This window comes from Pseudorca crassidens, chromosome 7, assembly GCF_039906515.1.
Source record: "Pseudorca crassidens isolate mPseCra1 chromosome 7, mPseCra1.hap1, whole genome shotgun sequence".
Classification (NCBI taxonomy): Eukaryota; Metazoa; Chordata; class Mammalia; order Artiodactyla; family Delphinidae; genus Pseudorca; species Pseudorca crassidens.
This window is the reverse complement of record NC_090302.1, coordinates 2,245,004-2,264,211: the sequence shown is the minus strand read 5'-3', so window position 1 is coordinate 2,264,211 and position 19,208 is coordinate 2,245,004. Positions and strand designations below refer to the sequence as shown.

The 19,208-nt window shown below is 59.7% G+C and overlaps 1 protein-coding gene across 1 annotated transcript; it reads right to left on the bottom strand.

Moving 5' to 3' along the window:
• Positions 1-114: 114 nt before the first annotated feature.
• STKLD1 (serine/threonine kinase like domain containing 1) lies at positions 115-18,977 on the bottom strand. The gene is made up of 17 exons (XM_067742719.1): positions 17,579-18,977; positions 17,251-17,337; positions 14,550-14,594; positions 13,180-13,254; positions 12,099-12,200; positions 10,137-10,207; positions 9,338-9,453; positions 7,746-7,864; positions 7,040-7,203; positions 6,392-6,519; positions 5,210-5,293; positions 4,482-4,598; positions 2,849-2,977; positions 2,211-2,339; positions 2,007-2,135; positions 752-892; positions 115-601 (listed from the first exon to the last, which is right to left on the bottom strand). Exons 1-17 carry the CDS (start codon positions 17,681-17,683, stop codon positions 324-326), a joined length of 2,019 nt encoding a protein of 672 aa, XP_067598820.1. The 5' UTR covers positions 17,684-18,977; the 3' UTR covers positions 115-323.
• Between the last annotated feature and the right edge of the window lie 231 nt (positions 18,978-19,208).

Sequence of the window (19,208 nt, the reverse complement as noted above, 5' to 3'; positions counted from 1 at the left end):
GCTGGAGCGTGTGAAGGCTCAGTGTCTGAGGGGACTGCCGTGTCCCCCTGCTGGTCCTGGGTGACACCTCTCCCTGACCCCCACCCCTAAGGAGACGCCCTGTGGCAGTGGGCGCCCTGTCAGGTACAGCCTGAGGAGGGAGAGGCAGACCTCCCCGGGCGGCTGCCTGCGACAGGTCTACTGCCCCCCATCGGAGCTGGGCCGCGAGGCCTCTTCCAGTTTCTGAAGCACACTTTGTGCATAAGAGACCAGCTCCTGCAAGGAGAACAGTAGGTCAGCCGTTTCCATGGACGGTCTCTGGGCCCACGAGTAACTTCTGTTACTTAATCTGCTTTTCTTCGAAGCGGTCTCACTGCTGCTTCTCTCCAGGGTTTACCTTGTTCAGGTCGTGGACACGGTGATACAGGGAGAGCCTCAAAACCACACACGCGGCAGCCCCAGTCGCCTCCACACAAACCACTGCTCCGGCCCCTGGACTCTGTGCCACCCAGGTCTGGCCGAGGCAGCCCCCCAACACTCACCAGGCTGGAGGTGAAGCGCCCGTGGATCTCCTCGACCAGGGGCTGGATGCCGCTGGACACCAGCTCTGACAGGATGTCCTCTGCAGGCAGAGCAGAAGAGGGTCCCGAGGCTTAGCATGCGCCTGGCACGGAGGGTTCCTGCCCCTCCCCCAGTGGTCATAGCCGCTAGCAGGGCGCCTCTTGAACGCTGGCTTCCAGGGAGGGCGTGACGAGGGCAGGGGGGTCCTCACTGTGGGAGGCGAGGTGGGCCAGCAGCATGCAGATGCTCTCCACCACCTCCGGGTCGTCCTGGTGGAGCTGGTACGTCTCCTGGATGAGGGTGAGGCCGCTGCTGCCCTCCTCGGGCATCACCACCTGCAGGGCCGCCAGCTCTGGGCGTGGGCGAGGGGGTGGGTGGGTGACAGTAGTACTGAACACGGGGGGCAGCAAGAGCCTCAGCTGGCAGGGGGCGCCATGCTGTGCTGCAGCGTGGGGACCGCCAAGGCCAGGCTTTTCCTGGCTCTGCATCTGCGGGTGTCCTCTGGTGGGGTGTGCACCCGCCTCTCTCTCCATCCCAGCAGCCCCCAAGGCCAGTGTGCTTGTAGAGAGGGTGCTGGGGACGTTCCAGGGCACCTGCCTGCCCCGTGAGGAGGCCCATCAGTGCGGGGTTGGGCCTGGCTCCTGGGGGGCTGGGGGCCCGTGAGAGCAGTGACCCGTGATGTCACGTAGTTGTCAGATCCTCCTGGAGCCCAGGGAGAAGCTGACCCTCCAGAGAGTAGACTTAGCCGTCAACAGCCAGCAGGAGGCAAAGCCGAGATTCCCGGCTCTGGGGTCCCGCACGCTCGCTGGGTTCTGACAACCCCGCTCCTTGTTCACTGAGCCACGTGCCTTTTGCTCTTGGGGCTTCAGCACCCCACCCCGTTTGACGGCGGGATCCCGGCGGGAGTGGGGGGTAGGCCCGGAGATCCCACCCGCTCTGGAGGTTCTCTCCAGGAGTGAAGGTCACCCCCACTCCCTGCTTCAGGCCGAGTAGCAGGCAAAGACCCACCAGCCTGCACACCCAGCAGGGGCCGGACCTCACAGGGGCCAAACCACCCCACACGGCGGGCAACCTCTGCCAGGCTCCAGGCCCCGAGTGTCCATTAGGGCTCGTGGTGCCAAGTCGGGTGCAGAACCTGGGCCGGGGGCTTAGGAACAGCTGGGCTTTGCGTGGAGGCGGAGTTCAGAGCCCTGACTCGGGCTGTTTTCAGAGCCACACCTGGAGGGGAGCCTGCGCACACGCCAGGCTTGTGGGTGGCAGGCAAGGTGGTCACCGTGCAGAGTTGCAGAGAGCAGTGGGAAGTGAGGGTACAGGTCTGCGCGGTGACGTCTGGGCGATGGGACTGTAGGTGTTTCCCCTCCCCGCTTTGAGCGTGTGCTTGCTTTTGGTTTGGGGCTGCCGGCAGGCGTTGCAGGGGGAGTCTGCCCCCGCCTCCTAGTGGCAGCCCCGGCCGTCCCCAGGCTCACCGGACATCTTCGCGAGGCTGGCCAGCGCCTGGCAGGCGTTGTTCACCAGCAGGGCTCGGTCCTGGCACGCCCGGATGCCTTGCAAGATTAGGACCACCACCTCCTCCAGCTGCTGCTCGCCTATGCAGCCTGCGGGGGGCCACACGCGCCTCGTCTCGAGGGCCCAGGGCCACCTCTCCGGCCCCGGGGCCCCGGGCTGCTCACCCAGCAACGACAGCAGCCACAGGACTGCACAGCTGGCTTCAGCCATCTCCGCATCCGTGGGGCAGGTGGCCAGCACCTCAGCAATGAGGGCCGGGGCTTTCTCCCAGGGGGCCTTGTTCGCGATGACAGCTGGAACAGGACGGGGTGGAGGAGGGGACACCTACTCCTTGGTGGCGCAGAAGCTGGGGGGGAGGGGCAACCCCAGCCTGCCAGCCAGTCTGTAGGGTAGGAATCGGCAGGGCCCCCAAGGGGAGGTCTGGGAAGCCCTGCGTGCCGGGTGTGGGCAGGCTCTCCACGGTCGGGAGCCCTCTTTTCCTTGGGGAAAATGACCTCCCAGGTGCTGGAGGGCCAAGTGGGGCCTGGAGAGGGAGTGGCACGGCCTGGGAGCACCCCCTTTCTGAATCAGAAGTCAGGATGGTTTGCCCAGTGCTAAGGCCAGCTTGTGGAACCAGGGACTGCCCAGGAAATCCCACGATGTGCGTGAGCTGGAGGGTTCCATGGGCCGGGCACGAGGGGGTCCGAATATGAACCCACCCCTCCCCAGGATACTGGTGCAGCTTCTCCCGTCCACCCTGGCCCTTTGTCTCCCTCTCCTCCCGGCTCTCGGGTGGTTAGGGCGCAGCCCCGGGCCCGCTCACCGTCCACCAGCAGAGCCCAGAGCAGCCTCAGGCCGTTCAAGCAGGTGTCCCTGTTCCTGGGGAGGGCGTCCAGGCGCTCCAGGATGCACTCGCACAGCCCGGCCCTCCGCAGCTCGTCTGTGGCCAGTCCTGCAGGTGGGCCCCGGCATTAGGACCACAGAGAACACCTGGAGGAAGCCCTCCCTGGCGGCCACCCCTTCTCTGTGGTCCTAGGGCACTGCAATCCCATGCATCCCACGCCAGTGGTGCCTCCTTGGCCAGTTCCATGCCCAGCATGAGACCCAGAAACAAGGGTATGAGCCATCCCCTGGGCCACCGTTCCAGCACCTCCCATCCCATTGCTGGGCTGGGACCGGCCTCTGAGCTTTCCTTCCAAGATGGGACCACGACTGTGTTCTCTCAGGGTGATCACCTGGCATTGTTTGCCAGGTGGTCCCGATTTACAGCTGCTGTCCCAACATGGCTACTCATGGCAGCCCTTTGCACTTCTCGGCGCGGGGTCAATGAAATGTGGTAAATTGCCTGGTGAGTGTAGGGTGGGCTGGGGGCTGCGGGGCTCCAGGTGAGGCCCCAGCTTCCCTTTGGAGAGAACGACGCCCACCCGGTTAGTGGCTGGAGATGGGGAACATGTGTAAAGCCCTCGGTGGTGACCCTCTCCCCACACTGTCCCCCGACTGCTCGCTGGTGGCCTCTGGAGCGGGGCCGGTGGGGCAGCAAGGGCGGGAACCCGAAACACGTCGGCGTGAAGCCCACGGGGGTGCCTGGCTGCGGCCCGTGCATGTTGCCAGAGGGACACGTGACTGTGAACATGGAAGCTGGGGACGGAGCAGCTGTCCCCTCGGGGCATCCCGGCGCTGCCCGCCTGAGCCCTGCGCCCACGGGAGGGCGGCGCCCACCCTGGCTGGCGACGGTGAGCGGGCGGTGCACCGTGACCAGGGGCTGCTGCTCCTTGGGGTGGCTCCGCGCACGCTCAGCGGCACGGGGGCCATGGTGCTGTCGCTCGGCGCCGTGGCCGCTGGGTCCTGCCCCAGTGCTGCGCAGGCCAGCAGAAGAGGCCGGGGAACCCTGAGCTGGGGCCACGGTGGGCAGACAGCGGGCGGGGGCGGGGGCGGGTCTCCGGGGAGAAGGCCGAAGTCGGGGCTCCAGTGCACCGTAAGTGCTTATTGCACGACCGAGCCAAGGACCGGAGGGCTGGGGCCCCTGCCAGGGCTGTGAGCACGTGCGGTGTAAAGCATTACGTGGAAATTCAGCCTAAATATTCAAGTGAGAAAGGCAGTGAAGTATTTCCAGTTTAAAAATCGGAGGCCAGGCCCTCGGGCTCTCAGCTCCAGCCTCTCCCATCCCTCCTCAGCTGCCCTCCTGGGAGCCCACGCCTGGGACCCCATCCCACCTGCCTGGGCTCACACCACAGGACCCCTATGACCAGCTCCTCGTTTCATGCCTGGAGATCAGCCAGAAGGGGGAGCAGCTGGTCCAGGGCCACAGAGGCAGGCCTCGGGCGGTGCCCCAGACTCCTGGCTGCGCCCTGCCTGTCATCCTGGGGTGGGGTTGGGTGCCCAGAGGGTCAGACGCCAGGGCGATGACTGGCGTGGGAGGGCGGGGGTAGGAGAAGCCAGCTGTGCCCGGAGCCCACCTTGGCCCCGGGTGCGGAGCAGCAGGGAGCAGGCACACGGCTGTGCGTCAAGGACCCTGTCGTGCTGCTTCACGGTGCCGGCCAACACCTCCGCCAGCTCCGCCGGCCACGGCACACCTGGCAGCATGGGGGGCAGAGTGAGACTCGGCGTACGAGCAGGTGGCGGGAGGGAGTGTGGACCAGACCCTGATGGGAGTCTGCAGGGCGTCACACGTGGGCCCCTGGGTGGAGAAAGTTGGGTGAAGAGGTGTTCTCCTGCACTCTTGGGAGGTGAGAAAGTTGGTGCAGCGACGGAGGGCCATTTGCAGTATCTATGGAAACGTGAAGTATTCACAGCCTGCACATCTAGGAATTTACCCTGCAGAAGCACGCAGAACACACGCACATGCCCCGGGGTGGGCTGTGTAACATCGCTTATGATACCGGGGAGTCGGCAACCACTCAAATAGCCAACCAGAGGGATGGTGGCAGGGACGGGGTGGCTACTCAGCATCCATGAACAGCACGTGAGGGGGGCCCCGGGAAGTGGTTCGGATGCCGAGCCCAGCCCCCGCCCACTTGTCTGCTCACTGAAAGCGGCGGCACAGGAGGAAGTCCGGGCTCCTGTTCCAAGCAGGTGGTAAAGCCGTGCATGCTCATGGGAATGTAAACGGGCGTCAGAAAGTACCAGCCAGGGAAGCTGGAAGGGCCGGGGCACCTGGGGGAAGGTGAGAGGGTGGCGGCTCTACCTTGCTGGTCTTCAGACATCCCCAGGAGCCTCTCCAGGGCCCTCTGCTGGTCTTCGGGGTGGCTGGAGAAGTTCTGCATGACCTCTGTGGGGGACAGGGCAGCACGGGGAGGCGCCTTGGCTCAGGGACCCGCCTGAGGGCCGGGGCACCAGGGGCGCATCCGTGAGCACCACTGCACAGGCCCACGTGACCTGGCGCGAGGTGGCGACCTTATCATCCTCACCTTCCCGGCCGAGCCACCTGTCCAAAGTCGAACCTGGATCTGCCTGAGAGCCCGCCCAGGGGGGTGCTTCCACTCCACACCTCCCTCAGTAACTCCCTCCAGGGTACTCGGGGCGATGACCTTCAGCTGGACCCAGCTGTCTGCCTCCAAAGCCCATGGCCACGAGACAGGGAGACAGCAGCTGGGCCCTCACGGGTCCCCTTCTCCAGAAAGGGAGGCAGAGGTGGCAGCCCCTTATCACAGGCAGCCCGCGCAGGGAGCCACTGACGGGGAGGAGGGATGGGAGGGCGGAGCCACCCCCGAACTGGAAGATGACCTCCAGATCCATTCTCTGCCCAAGACCGTGGGGGTAGCCCCCAGCCTGGGGCACACGGAGGAGTCTATCGTGTGTGCCTTTGTGGGGTGGGGGGTGACCAGCCAGCACTGTGCCTGGAGCCTCAGGCCTGCACATGTCACATTGCACACGGAGCCCCTGGGCCACCTCACCTTCCTGCAGGGCCGTGCCTGCTGGTCCACGGTGGCTGCTGTGCCGGCCCCAGCGTGAGCACCATTCTGGGCACGTAGCAACCACACAGGAGGTGCTGCTCATTGGGGAAGACACTCCAGGCACCGGGCCGCCATGTGCCGGGCAAGCGAGCAAAAAGCGGGGAGTCTGTGGTGGGGTGCGTGGCAGTGAGGGGCTGTTCGGTGACGTCGAGGACTGTGTAGCCGGAACAGAGGGGAAGCAGGTGGGGGCCTGGCCACAGAGATGAACTCTGCTCTAGGTAAGCTCGGGGGTATCTGAGCGGGGTGGTACCCTGAGCAAAGCAGTGCTTGGGATGGACGAGGGGCAAGCCCACCGGCCATGTGTGAGGAGCAGTCCAGGGGACTGGGGGGAGTCACTGCCCCCCAGCTAAAGACAATGGGGTGCCGGGGCCACAGCAGCCTCTGGCGCCGCCCCCTCAGGGCCCCGTCATCACCTAAGATGCTGGTGACGTTGCTTTCTAGCAGCCTGTCGATGATGAAGTCGGGCACCACCTGCCGGTGCGGCATCAGGGCACTGCTGGAAGACCTGAAGTCGCTGCTCACAAACAAGTGAATCACGTCCCTGGGGAGGGGCAGAGAGCCGCCAGCTGGCCCTGCGTCCCCTCTGCGTCCAGCAGCTGCTGGGCCTCCACCTGTTTTGGGCACCCGCTTGGGAGCACCTCTCCCAGCATCACGGTGCGTCCAGCGGGCACCGCAGCAATTCCCGCTCCAGGAGGGGCCGAGGGAGGACAGTGCTGGGCCCTGGCGCTTGCACTCGCGTGGGCCCCTTCCTCCATAACATAGACCCAAAAATCACAATTTCTGGCTGTGTTGGTATAAAGGTGAACATAACCCAGGGTGGGTCATTTTGTTCTTCTGACTTTACATTAGAGTTAAAACGTTTTCCTGGGCCCTGGGCCATGCCTGATGGGGACCTGATGGGGAAGCTGGCCCTGTTTGTCCTGCACTCAGAGATGTGGCCACAGTTTGGGACAGCCCAGACTGGAGGAGCCACTGTCCACAGATGCAGCACTTTGTGGTGTTAAAACCCCAAGTGCGTGCACAGGCTGACAGTGAACTGCCACCCCAGGGCCTGAGCTCACCTGATGGTTATTCGATCCGACGGCTCGGCCTGGAGCATCAGAGGCAAAAGGGAACTGAAGATTTCTGCGTCGGGGACCCTCCTCTCCTCCATGGTCCTCAGGACACCCCTCAGGCCGTCGGGGGAACTCCGGATGGACTTCCGCAGAAGCATGGCTTCCGTGCTCTGGGAGGAGAGAGAGGACCACTTGTGCACCTCCTCAGCTAAAGGAAGATGGCCTGACCTCGGGCAGAGGGGAGGCGACGTGGCCGCCGCCGTCAGGAACGCACAGAGGCCACCTGCGCCCCAGAGTTCTTGTACGAAGAAGAAATGGAAGTTCAGAGAAAAGCAAGTGGCCATCTCACTGGCTGGAGGGAATAAGGGAACAGCCCTCCATCCACGGCCGGACTCCCACTGTGGGCCGGTTAGTGCAACCGAACTCAGCTGTTTTTGTCCATAAGGGGGCGCTGTTGGGGGCGGATTGAATGTTACCATCACCATCACCACCACCACATGAGGGCCGAGCAGGCCCAAATGCGGGGTCCTCCGGTGGCTGGGGCAGCGGGGGGGCCTCCACACAGCCCCACAGGCACTCAGCGTGGGCAGGAGGGTGCCAACGGGAAGAATGCGCCCTTTTCAGGGCCGGGGGTGGGCAGAGGCTGGCTCCCTGGGGCTGTGGGGAGCGGGGTTCAGGTGTGGCGGGGAGGGGTGGACGGAAGGCCCCTCACATCCAGGAAGGAGCAGCCGGCCATGTCGAGAATGATGCAGCCCAGGGACCAGATGTCAGATTTCTGGCTGAAGGAGAACTTGAGGGCTTCGGGGGCCATCCAGGACTTGTGAGAGGGGTCTGTTGGCAGGAGTGAAGTGGGGGATGCGTGAGTCCCATGCTCCCTGGGGAAGCAAGCAGCTTGAAGAATGAGCCCTCCATCACCCTCCTCCAGGGAGGGAGAGACGTGCTATCCGAAGGGGAAAAGGAAGAGGCCCCTGGTCAGTAAGATCCTGGCCCTTGATCTTCACCAGTGAGGCTGCCCATCTTGGCAGGGGCCCACCAGGCTGGCCGTGTGCGCACCTGTGTCCCACTGCAGCTGCAGAAATAATCGGAAGGGGCGTCTGCCACAAAAGCTAATATCTGCACCCTCCATAAACGTCGTGCCCCTCCCAACACTTAGTCGGGACCTTGAGGCAATGTTCCGGTTGCCCTGCCCTAGTTTCTAAACCTGAACCCCTGGGACTTCCCTGGCTGTCCAGTGGTAAAGACTCTGCGCTTCCACTGCCAGGGGCACGAGTTCGATACCTGGTCAGGGAACTAAGATCCCGCATGCCACGCCGCCAATAAGTACATGCATACATACATAAAGAAACAAACCTGAACTCCAGACAGGGAGCCAAAAGAGCAGGGTCCCCGGCCCAGCTCTATCAGTGCCTGACAGGCCGCAGGCAGCCCCTCTCTCTCCAGACCTCCATTCCCCAAACAAAGAGCAAAGGGGTGGGCTCCAAGGACCCCTGCCACCTACACCTCCAGTAGATACACCCATCCACTCACCTGCCCGCCCACACCCGCCTCTCCATCCTTCCACCCACCTATCCGCCTGTTCATCTATCTGCATGTCCATCTATCCACTTGTCCATCCACCCACCCACTCATCTATCCATCCATCCATCTATCCACCCATCCACCCATCAAGGACAGCATGCCACTGGTCCCTGCCAGCCCGGGACTCTGGAGTTCTCCACTGGAGAGTTGCTGTCTCCACCCCTGATAGTCATTATAGGGTTGAAGCCCAGCTCCCTTTGCCCTGTTGTCTTTTTTTTTTTTTTTTTTTTTTTTGCGGTACGCGGGCCTCTCACTGTTGTGGCCTCTCCCGTTGCGGAGCACAGGCTCCGGATGCGCAGGCTCAGCGGCCATGGCTCACGGGGCCCAGCCGCTCCGCGGCATGTGGGATCCTCCCGGACCGGGACACAAACCCGTGTCCGCTGCATCGGCAGGCGGACTCTCAACCACTGCGCCACCAGGGAAGCCCGCCCTGTTGTTTTTTTAAAGGAAGGAAAACGTCTCTCCCCGGACTGCTCACCTTTACCACCTCCTGGGTTATTCTGAGACTCAGTAAAGTAATCCAGCCCGAGCCAATGCCTGCCGTCCACCAGCCCTCCCTCTGTGCGTGTCAGTCTCCTTCCTTCTGAGGCCTTCCTTCACCCTTCTTGAAGGTTAACATTTTCTGAGTGTCTTTTGGACCCTGCATGCCCCCCCACTTGGTTGAATGGGCCCTCCCACAGTGCTCCCCTGCCACCACTGTCCCCTGGCCGGGAGGACGCCAGCCACCTTCCTCTGCACGGACGTTCCACTTGGCTACATCGGTCATGAGTGCGTTGGAGCTCAGGTCCTGCAGTTTGCAGTGGTCGCTGCTGACCAGGGCGATGTTGGAGGGCTTGAGGTTCCTGAAACCGAGAGGCGCGCCCTTCCACCCACTGCCTGGCAGGGCCACGTCCGTCTGTGAACCCTCCGCTCCCGCCACACCCAGGGCCGCCGCAGCAGCCCACACCCCTCCTCCTCTCTCCTCAGTAGATGCCCTGTTCAGCCACTTCTTGAATATCGTTTTCTGTAAGCATAAATATACTGTTATTTCAAATGGGAAAAACAAGCCAACTGCAAGTAAGGAAACACCGATCCTCCCAGGGTCCCTCCGCTAACGTCCTTCCAGATCTCAGCTGACATTAACACGGAATCTTGAGCATTTCCTTCCTACATTTGGTTCACACAGTTTTCTCTCCTCTAAATACGGCACTGATCCTTCAGATCACGATTCTGGAGAATGAAACTGGCAGGTCAAAAGCTCAGCCTGGGAGTGCCCAGAGGCCCTCGGGCGGCCTAATCTCTTCCTCAGTGCTGTTATCTGGTTCTTCCCTTGCACTTTAGAACCAACTGCCCCGTCTGTGCATGGGGAGGGTCGTGGAGGGGGTGATGTTCTCTTTAAGTCAAGGAGGTGCTCTGGGAGGGGGAGGGGCCCATCCTTGTCCCAGCTGCACCTCTTTCCCTTGGACCCACGCCCGGGCGCTGCCACCTGGAGGTGCCACCCCCAGGAGGTGCCTTTTCTCCTCAAGCAGCCTGGCCACCCGGTCACCTGTGGATAATGTCCAGCTGGTGCAGGAACTCCAGCGCATTCAACACCTGGCCCAGCATGTTCTGCATCCACTGGGGAAAGAGGGAGAGATGCCAGGACTGGGGGGGCCTGAAAGCTCCCAGGTGGGCCTCCCAGCTGCTCTCAGGCAGGTCAGTGGCCACTCAGAGCAGCCAGCAGGGTCGTGGCCAGTTCCCACCCTGCGTCTTGAAATGGGCCTGAAGTGAGCGGCCAACAGCTCAGAGCCAGTGCGGGAGCTTCTGCTGCAGGCTGCTGCAAGGCCCTCTGGACAGAAATGCCCTGGTCTCCAGACCCCCCCCCCCCCCTCCTGTCTCCAGCAGACCCCGGGGGCCCTGGGGCTCTAGCCCCGCCCGGGTCCCACCCCATGGGTACCAGAGATGCTGAGGTCTGCAGCTGCTACTTGGGGTTTGCCTCTCCAGGGCATTAGAACGGAAAGAGCCCTGAGAGAGAACATTCTGAAAGCAGTTTGTGTCAGAAACAAGAGCCACCTGGTTTCCAGGGCAGTGATTTTCAAACCGTGTTCCTAGGAGCCCTGGATTCCACCTGGGGTGTCAAGAGAGGGGCTGAGCAGGCAGGACCCCGGGGTTCCTGCCACGCCACCTTCCACTGACCCCCAGACCCCTGACTGGAGTAGCTCTGCTTTCCTTACTGGGGGTTCTGAGAACATTTTTGTGCTCGACAGGCTTCTACTACAAACAGAAAGTTTGAAACCCACTCAGAGGCTGTCTCTGAGGCCCACTTTGGAGCTGCGTGCCCCTCAGAACACCCCAGCAGGGTCGCAGTGCCTGGAGGCCCAACAGAACAGAGGCGTGTTCAGAGCAAAAGCAGGCAGAATTTATTTGGGGTGGGTCATAGACCTAAATGTGAAAGCAAAATGGATCCAGCTTCAAGGGCAACAGAGGAAAATATCGTCATGACCTTGGGGCGGGGAAGGCTTCTCTAAAGGCTCAGAAGACACCAACCTCAGGCGAAACACTGATGAACCAGAGTTCATTACAATTAAGAAAGTGAACTGGCAAGCCACAGACTGGGAGAGGACATCTGGACACTGTGTCCATAATATATAAAGAGCCACTATGAATCAACAAGAAAAGACGGACAACCCTAATGTTTAAATGGGCAAGAGACCTGAACAGGCACAAAAGAAGATATCCAAATGGCCAAAAAGTGCTCACCATGACTACTCAAAATAATTGAAACTAAAATGTAATTTTTAATTAAAATTAAGAAGACTGACACAGTGAAATGTGGGCCAGGATGCAGAGCCGGAAGACTCACAACTTGGGATGAGAATCAACACCGAGTCAACCAACCATCCTGGAAAACTGGGACACTGGCTAAAGCAGCACACGCACCCATTCTGTGATCCAACGACTCCACAGTCAGGCAGAAAATGAATGCTTAGGGCCATCAAAACACATGCCCAGCGGTGTTCATGGCAGCCCTTCTCCATAATAGCCCCAAACTGGAAGCAACCCAGATGCTCACAGCGCTGGACCAGATACACTGCTGGTGACGTGGCCATCTGGCAGAGTGGAGACGGATGGTCTCCTGACACACTCACAGGTGGGTAAATCTCAAAGCACTGGGATGAACGCGAGAAACCAGACACAAGCAAACAACATGCTGTATGAGCCCATCTAGGAGAACTTCAGGGACAGGCAGAAGGATCTCTGGAGGCAGAGGTCGAACCCTGGGTACTGGCTGGGACTGTCTGAAGGTCCAGGAACGCTCTGGCCTCATGTGAGGGAGGGGACGGGAGTGTCCGCCTATGCAAAACACACCAAGGTGTACACTTAAGATCTGTGCACGTTACGGTATGCAGATACCTTCATTCATAACTGTCGGGAGAAACGAGACCAGACTCCATCCGTGCCTGCCCCTCTGCCCCATCACAGGGTCCAGGCAGCCCCCAGGCCTGGTGCCCCAGAGAGTCTGTCTTACCTGGGAGTCAATGACTCTCTTTGCCGCCCTCTTCTTCTCAATGACATTCTGGAAGCTTCCCTCGTGGAACTCCATCACCAGGCAAAGGAACAGAGAGGAGATCTGCAGGGGACACAGCCCCTTAGCCAGGTGCCGAGTTCTGGCCTCCAGAGGCCCAGGCCTGGGGGCTTCCGGGCCGTCACCCGCTCCAGGTCTTTCCTCCCAGCCAGGCCACCACCGGCAGTGACTATGGGAGAATGCCCCCGTCTGTGGGGGGGACAGCCCCTCCTGAGCAGCTCCCGCCTCCGCCTCCTCTCTCCTCCCCCCATCCCCCCCACCCCCCATCTACACTAAGCTGCTTTAGGAAAACCTAAAGGGGCGCGGGGTCTCCTGGCCACCGCACACGTAGACCACCGTGCCTGGGGCACCGGGCCCTTTGTCCCTTAGGGCTCAGCTGAGATCCACTCCTCCCTCTGAGGGGCCTGCACCCGACAGGACCCCAGCAGCCCCCGTCAGCCCTCTCAGAGCACCCTGCCTTCCCTCCCGCAGTGACATGTCCTCTTGGCTTCTCTGTGTCCCCTTGAGAGCGTGAGGGGGTGCTAAGAAAATACTTGGGGGGACAGGTGGTGAGGGGCCCTCCTCACGGCTTTCCTCAGGGCCCAGCTGAAGGGGAGGGGGCCCCTCCCTCGGTTGTCAGCCCAGATGGGGGTCTGACTGTGGGGTCACACCTGGCCCCCTTCCCCTCCAGCCCCCCACATCCCCTAGCTCAGCCCCATGTGGAGTAACCGGCAAGCTTCCGGCTCCTTGAAGATGAGACATCAGCTCGCCAATGGGACCAAGCACGGGGCTCGGGGCGACCAGACCCAGACTGGAATCCTGCTCGGTTGTCGCCAGCTGGTTTCTCCCAGCCTCCACTTCTTCCGGAAAGTGGGACAGTGACCCTCCTACGCAGAGGCTGTGGAGCGCACGTGAGACGATGCCCAGAGAGCTCCCGGCGTGGCCCCATGAGTGCTGCGGCCATTGGCGCTCGGGGGGCAGAGCGGGGGGTGCTCTGTGCCCGCCCTGAGTGCCTGCTGGGCCCGCGGGGTCGGCTCTGACCCACCTCACTGTTCCACATGATGAAGAGCTCCTGGTAGATGGAGACGTGGGCATGCTGAAGCTTCAGCAGTGGCATCAACTGCGAGGCGAGGCCAGAGAAAGTGGAGGTGTTAGGGAAACACTGCTTCTAGAGGTGCTTCTCTGTCACACGTCCCAACAAAAACCACACGCTTCCAGCTCTGAGCGCGGGCCCAGGGAGGGTGGGCGGCCAGAGGTTAGGGGCCAGACAGCCCAGGGTAGGTCCTGTCTCTGGCATGAGCTGGCTGTGCTGTGTGACTGAGGAGAGGCTCCTCAACCTCTCTGAGCCTCCTAGCCTCATCTGGAAACAGCAGTAACGGTGGTATCTGCTTCACAGGGGTGTCGGGAGGACTAGGTAAGCCGATGTAGGCAGAGTGCCTGGTGCGTTGGAAACAAGCACAGTCCGGGTTGGCTGACGAAGGGGGTGTGGCCAACGGGAGGCCGGCCGCTGCGGCTGTGCCCAGGCCACCTGGCCTCCTGGCTGTGTACACTAGAGGTCCCAGGGCCCCTGCCCTGAGCTCAAAGTGCTTTGCAAACGAACACAATTAGGCAGCAGAAACGGCTCCCTTAGCGACGTAGGCCAGACGGACAGCTGCTTATGACGGCAGGTTGGGTGTGAAAGGAGGTCGCCTAGTGGGGTGGAGAGGGGGCTGTGATGCTGGGGGGCGCGCGGGACGGCCCCCCCACATTCTTTCTTTCATGAATGTGGCCTGGGTCCATCACCATGTGTCAGACACACTGTGGACAGAAGAGCTGTTTGCTAGCAAAGCTCAAAAGCTGGTGATTCCGGAAAAAAGACAAACAAGTGACCATTAGATAGGAAGGGAGACATTCAACCTCATGTGAAATTCAAGAGAAGCAGAGAAAAATGACGCGGACCCTTTGCCGGCAAATCGAAGTATAAGCAGCCGTTTCTGCTGTTATTATAAATCAAGATGTTACTGTCGGTTCTGATTGGCAGATTTAAGGAACGTAAGAGTTTATATTTTCTTTGTTAACCAATTCTCTATTTTCCGAATATTCTATTGTAACTGATACTTTTACAATTGAAGAAAAAAATCTTTTAAAAGATGGTTATTGGTAGATCAGCCTAGGGACCTAGCCAACATTTAAAGGGTATCATCTTCTCAGAACATATATTCTAAGTTGTCAGCACCTGGATTTAGAAATGAGTGTTTGGTACACAGACTCCCTTCATGACCTGGGGGCCTCTGACTTCATAGCACAGGGCAAGAGCTGGTTCTGACCCTCCATGCCTCCACCAGGCTTCCACCCATCATGCCACAGTGGGGTGCAGAACAGTCTCTGTGTGTCCTGCATCATGTCCTGTAGAGAGGGAACCACCCAGAGAGTTACCTCCTCCAGGGCCTCGTTGGCCTGATGCTCATCAATGCACTCCACCTGCAGGGGCACAAGAGCACTAGGTTGGTAAACGTGCAGTAAACGCCCTCGTCATCATCGTGACCACCATCACCACCACCATCACCATCACCACCATCATCACCATCACCACCACCACCACCATCACCATCACCACCACCATCACCATCACCACCGTCACCATCACCATCACCACCACCATCACCACCATCACCACAATCACCATTATCACCACCACATCATCACCATCACCATCACCACCACCACCATCACCATCACCACCATCACCATCACCACCACCATCACCATCACCACTACCACCACCATCATCACCATCACCATCACCACCACCATCACCATCACCACCACCACCATCACCATCACCATCACCACCATCATCACCACCACCATCACCACCACCATCACCATCACCACCACCACCACCACCACCATCACCACCACCATCACCATCACCACCACCACCATCACCACCACCACCACCATCACCACCATCACCACCATCACCACCACCATCATCACCATCACCATCACCACCACCACCACCACCACCACCACCACCATCACCACCATCACCATCACCACCATCATCACCACCACCATCACCATCACCACCATCACCATCACCATCACCACCACCATCATCACCATCACCATCACCACCACCATCACCATCACCACCATCACCATCACCATCACCACCACCATCATCACCATCATCACCATCACATCACCACCACCACCACCATCACCATCACCACCACCACCACCACCACCATCACCACCATCACCACCATCACCATCACCACCACCATCACCACCACCATCACCACCACCATCACCACCACCATCACCATCACCACCATCACCATCACCATCACCACCACCATCATCACCATCGTCACCATCACATCACCACCACCACCACCATCACCATCACCACCACCACCACCATCACCATCACCACCACCACCATCACCATCACCACCATCACCACCATCACCATTATCACCACCACATCATCACCATCACCATCACCACCATCACCACCACCATCACCATCATCACCATCACATCACCACCACCACCACCATCTCCATCATAATCACTATCATCACCTGCATCACCACATCATCACCACCACCACCATCACCATCACCATCACCACCACCATCATCACCATCATTATTCACCAGGGTTGCCAGGCGCCTATATTCATGTCCCATCACATGCCACCAGAGCCAGGGAAGGAGGAAGATGCGTCAGCAGCACCAACAGCATTAGCCATACACTCAGTGGGGAAAAGCACATTATCAAGTTCAGCACCATTCTTTTGTCTTGTTTTGTTTTGTTTTGCGGTACGCGGGCCTCTCACTGTTGTGGCCTCTCCCGTTGCGGAGCACAGGCTCTGGACGCGCAGGCTCAGCGGCCATGGCTCACGGGCCCAGCCGCTCCGCGGCATGTGGGATCTTCCCGGACCGGGGCACGAACCCGTGTCCCCTGCATCGGCAGGCGGACTCCCAACCACTGCGCCACCAGGGAAGCCCCATTCTTTTTTTTAATATTTATTTATTCATTTATTGGGATCTTAGTTGCGGCACGTGTGGAATCTTTAGTTGCAGCATGTGGGATCTAGTTCCCTGACCAGGGATCAAACCCGGGGCCCCTGCACTGGGAGTGTGGAGTCTTAGCCACTGGGCCACCAGGTCCCAGCACCATTCTTGTAAAAAACCAAGAATTTTATAAATGCTTACCAAAAAACCCTGAAAGGATATACAACCCCCCTCCTCCATTTTGTTTAGAAAGATTGACTTTTAAAAAAGTTCCTCGGGATTGACATATATACTAATATGTATAAAATGGATAACTAAGAACCTGCTGTATAAAAAAATAAATAAAATAAAATTCAAAAAAAAAGAATAAAGCTCCTTGATGGTGAAAGCAGTCATCCACCCTGCCCCATGGGCCCGTGAGACAACGGGGCAACCCCACAGCCAGCCAGCAATGGAGCAGGAGGCCGGTAAGGACTTCTAGTCCTGCTGCCTCGGGGCTGAGCTGCTGCACAGACAGGAGGCCTGGCAGGGTAGAAGGGCGCCCACAGCGGCCACCAACAAAGCTCTTCCCTAGACCCTCCATTCATCTGGACTACCTGGTCTTGCACACGCTAAGGGCTGTCCTCCTGCAGGTGTGCACTCCACCCAGCCGTGCTAGCCCTGGTGAGGAGGTGAAGGAAGGGCCCGGGGTCAGCGTTCTGTCCTTAAACCTGTGTGACCTTGGGCAGGTCCCTGGCCACCCCCTCCAGCCTCCCTATCCTTGGCTGTAAAGCGGGGTCATCAGTCCCGCCTTGCTGAGGTGGCGGGAGATGAAAGATGAGGCTGATGCCGGGCACGATGTCCACGTAAATGGTGGGTATGGTTGCTGGCGGAGTGAACGTGAGCATTCCTTCTCCATCAAGGTGAGAGAGGTGAGTCGGCGGGGAAGCCCGAGGAGCCTCATGTCACCCCCCCATCCCCGTCTATCCACCCCCCCCCCCCCCCCCGCCCAGCCCGCTGGATCTTCCTTCGTGGCTGCTGGCGGAGAGGAACCCGCTGTCACATCGCCTTTCTCTAACGTGTTTGGGGAGCCAGCCCCACTGGGTGCCACAGGCACGGCCTCTTACCTGCTTTATCACGTGCTTTACTTTGGTTTTTGTCTCCTCTACCAGAAGGTTCACCCCCAAGGCCCCAGGATTCAGCCAGTCCAAAATCTACCAGCAAAAGAGAAGCTTTCAGGAAAGCGTACATGTCTTTTCACTTCCCAAAGCGTGTGCCCACCTCCGGTGTCTTTTCCGGTCCTCCTAACTAACTTCCCTCGTGGGCTGGCAAACGAGGAAATGGCCCAGAATGCTTTGGAGGCCTGTGAAGGCAGAACCCGAGCCCATCTCTTTGAGGTCGATTCTGGAGCTCTGTCCACCACCCCACACCCCTTCTCCAGTCTGTGGTGAGGACCTGCAAGGCATCCAAGCACCAGCACCTCCCTGGGGCAGAGGGTTTCTTCACTCTCTCTAGCGCCCTAGGATCCCAGCTTCCAGCATCCACCTCCAAACTGGGCATCCAAACAAGAAAGTAACTGGTCCATAATTGGTGCCATCATAGTCACAGCCATGTGTGTGCCTGGCACGTGCCAAGCACTTTACAGCCACCCATGCAGTCGGCGCTGTTGCTATCTCCTTGTTTACACTGGAGGAAACTGAGGCACAGGGAGCGGGGGTCCTTGCCTGAGGCTACAACACTAATAACTGAGAGGACTGGGAGTCGACTGGAGCTCTGGAGTCTGACTCCAGAGCTGGCGCGTCGAGCCAGACCTGCAGAGAGATGGCCGCCATGCCAGAACTCTGCGCAAGGAGGCTGAGGGTAGGTGAGCGTGGATGATGGGATGACAGTCATCAGCGGATGGGGGGAAGGGGGCAGGATGCCGAGGAGGGCGCATAGGGGGTGGAGCCCTGTGTCCAAGGATTCTCAGAGTTCAGAAAAGTTTCAGGATTCTGTAATCCAGCCCGTGTGGCAGCCTGAATCCCGCTCAGGGAATAACAGGGGTGTACTGAGCCGCTTACGCTGGTGAAGGAATGCACACTTAAGCATTCTTAGGGGGCAAGTTAAACAGTAAAATGACCCCTGTCTTTGGATCAAGTCTCCCCCCCCCTTTAAAAGTAACTGCTTTTAAAATTCCCTGGTCGCCCAGAAGCTCACCGGCTTTGCCACTGGCTGACACCCCAGTCTCCCACACAGAGGGGATTCTCACAAAGTGAGAAAAATCTAACCGACCGATTATCGTCAAATTGATGATTTTTTACAGAGACTAACAGTTAAAAACTCGACGTCTTATGCATTTAAACATTCGTTTGCAGCTTTCCTTTTGTTCTGTGAATTTTTCCCGTCCTAAACATTTTCACAGGCCCTGGAAAAGGCCCAAGTTCCCCCAGCGAGGGACTACTGATGGGGTGTTTTAGGTTTATGAATTCTGAACGTTCTAGGGTGTCCTGTCTCTATGGGCCGAAGCACATGGACCCACGGGTGAAAAGGATGAAGGTGTCCTCCGTCCTCCCATATTCAGACTGGAGAGGCCTTAATTTCATCCACCATTTTAGAAAGGGGGAAACCCAGGCCCAGAGGGGCAAAGGGCACCCCGGAGGTCACGTCTGGAGGTACCGGAGGTCACCCTATGAGCTAGAGGCAGATACTGGCCGCAACACGGGCCCCTTGCCTCCCTGGGGTCGGACCTGGCCCCTGGCCCCTCGTGACCGTTAAACCGGTAGGGGGCCGGGGGTGGCGGCAGGAGATCCAGGTCCTGGGCTCGCCCCTGACCGTCGGCCCCTCGTCGCCCCCGCCTCCCCACCAGCGGACAACTCGGCACCTGGTACTTTTCCATTGTGTCTTGCGGGGAGACTCCCGGCCTCCCTGTCCCACCACTGGGCGCTGGGGCGCACCGCTAGCCCCAGCCGAGTCGGACCCTAAACTGAGCATGCTCAGTCTGGACCGCGTCCGGTGAGCGCCCATCCCCCACCCTGGGGGCGCCCTTCAGCCCCGGGTGCTGGCCTGATCCGGGGACCCTCCCTGCCCGAACAGTGTCACAGTGTCC

What these genes read in the sequence shown, in the direction of transcription:
- STKLD1 (XM_067742719.1), bottom strand. Translation starts at nt 17,683, where the DNA reads ATGCCCAGTTTGGAGGTGGATGCTGGAAGCTGGGATCCTAGGGCGCTA. An exon ending in CCAACGAGGCCCTGGAGGAG is followed by an intron (nt 13,255 to 14,549) that starts GTAACTCTCTGG and finishes CTCGCCTCGCAG; the next exon opens with TTGATGCCACTGCTGAAGCT. An exon ending in GATGTCTGAAGACCAGCAAG is followed by an intron (nt 4,599 to 5,209) that starts GTAGAGCCGCCA and finishes CCATGCTGCCAG; the next exon opens with GTGTGCCGTGGCCGGCGGAG.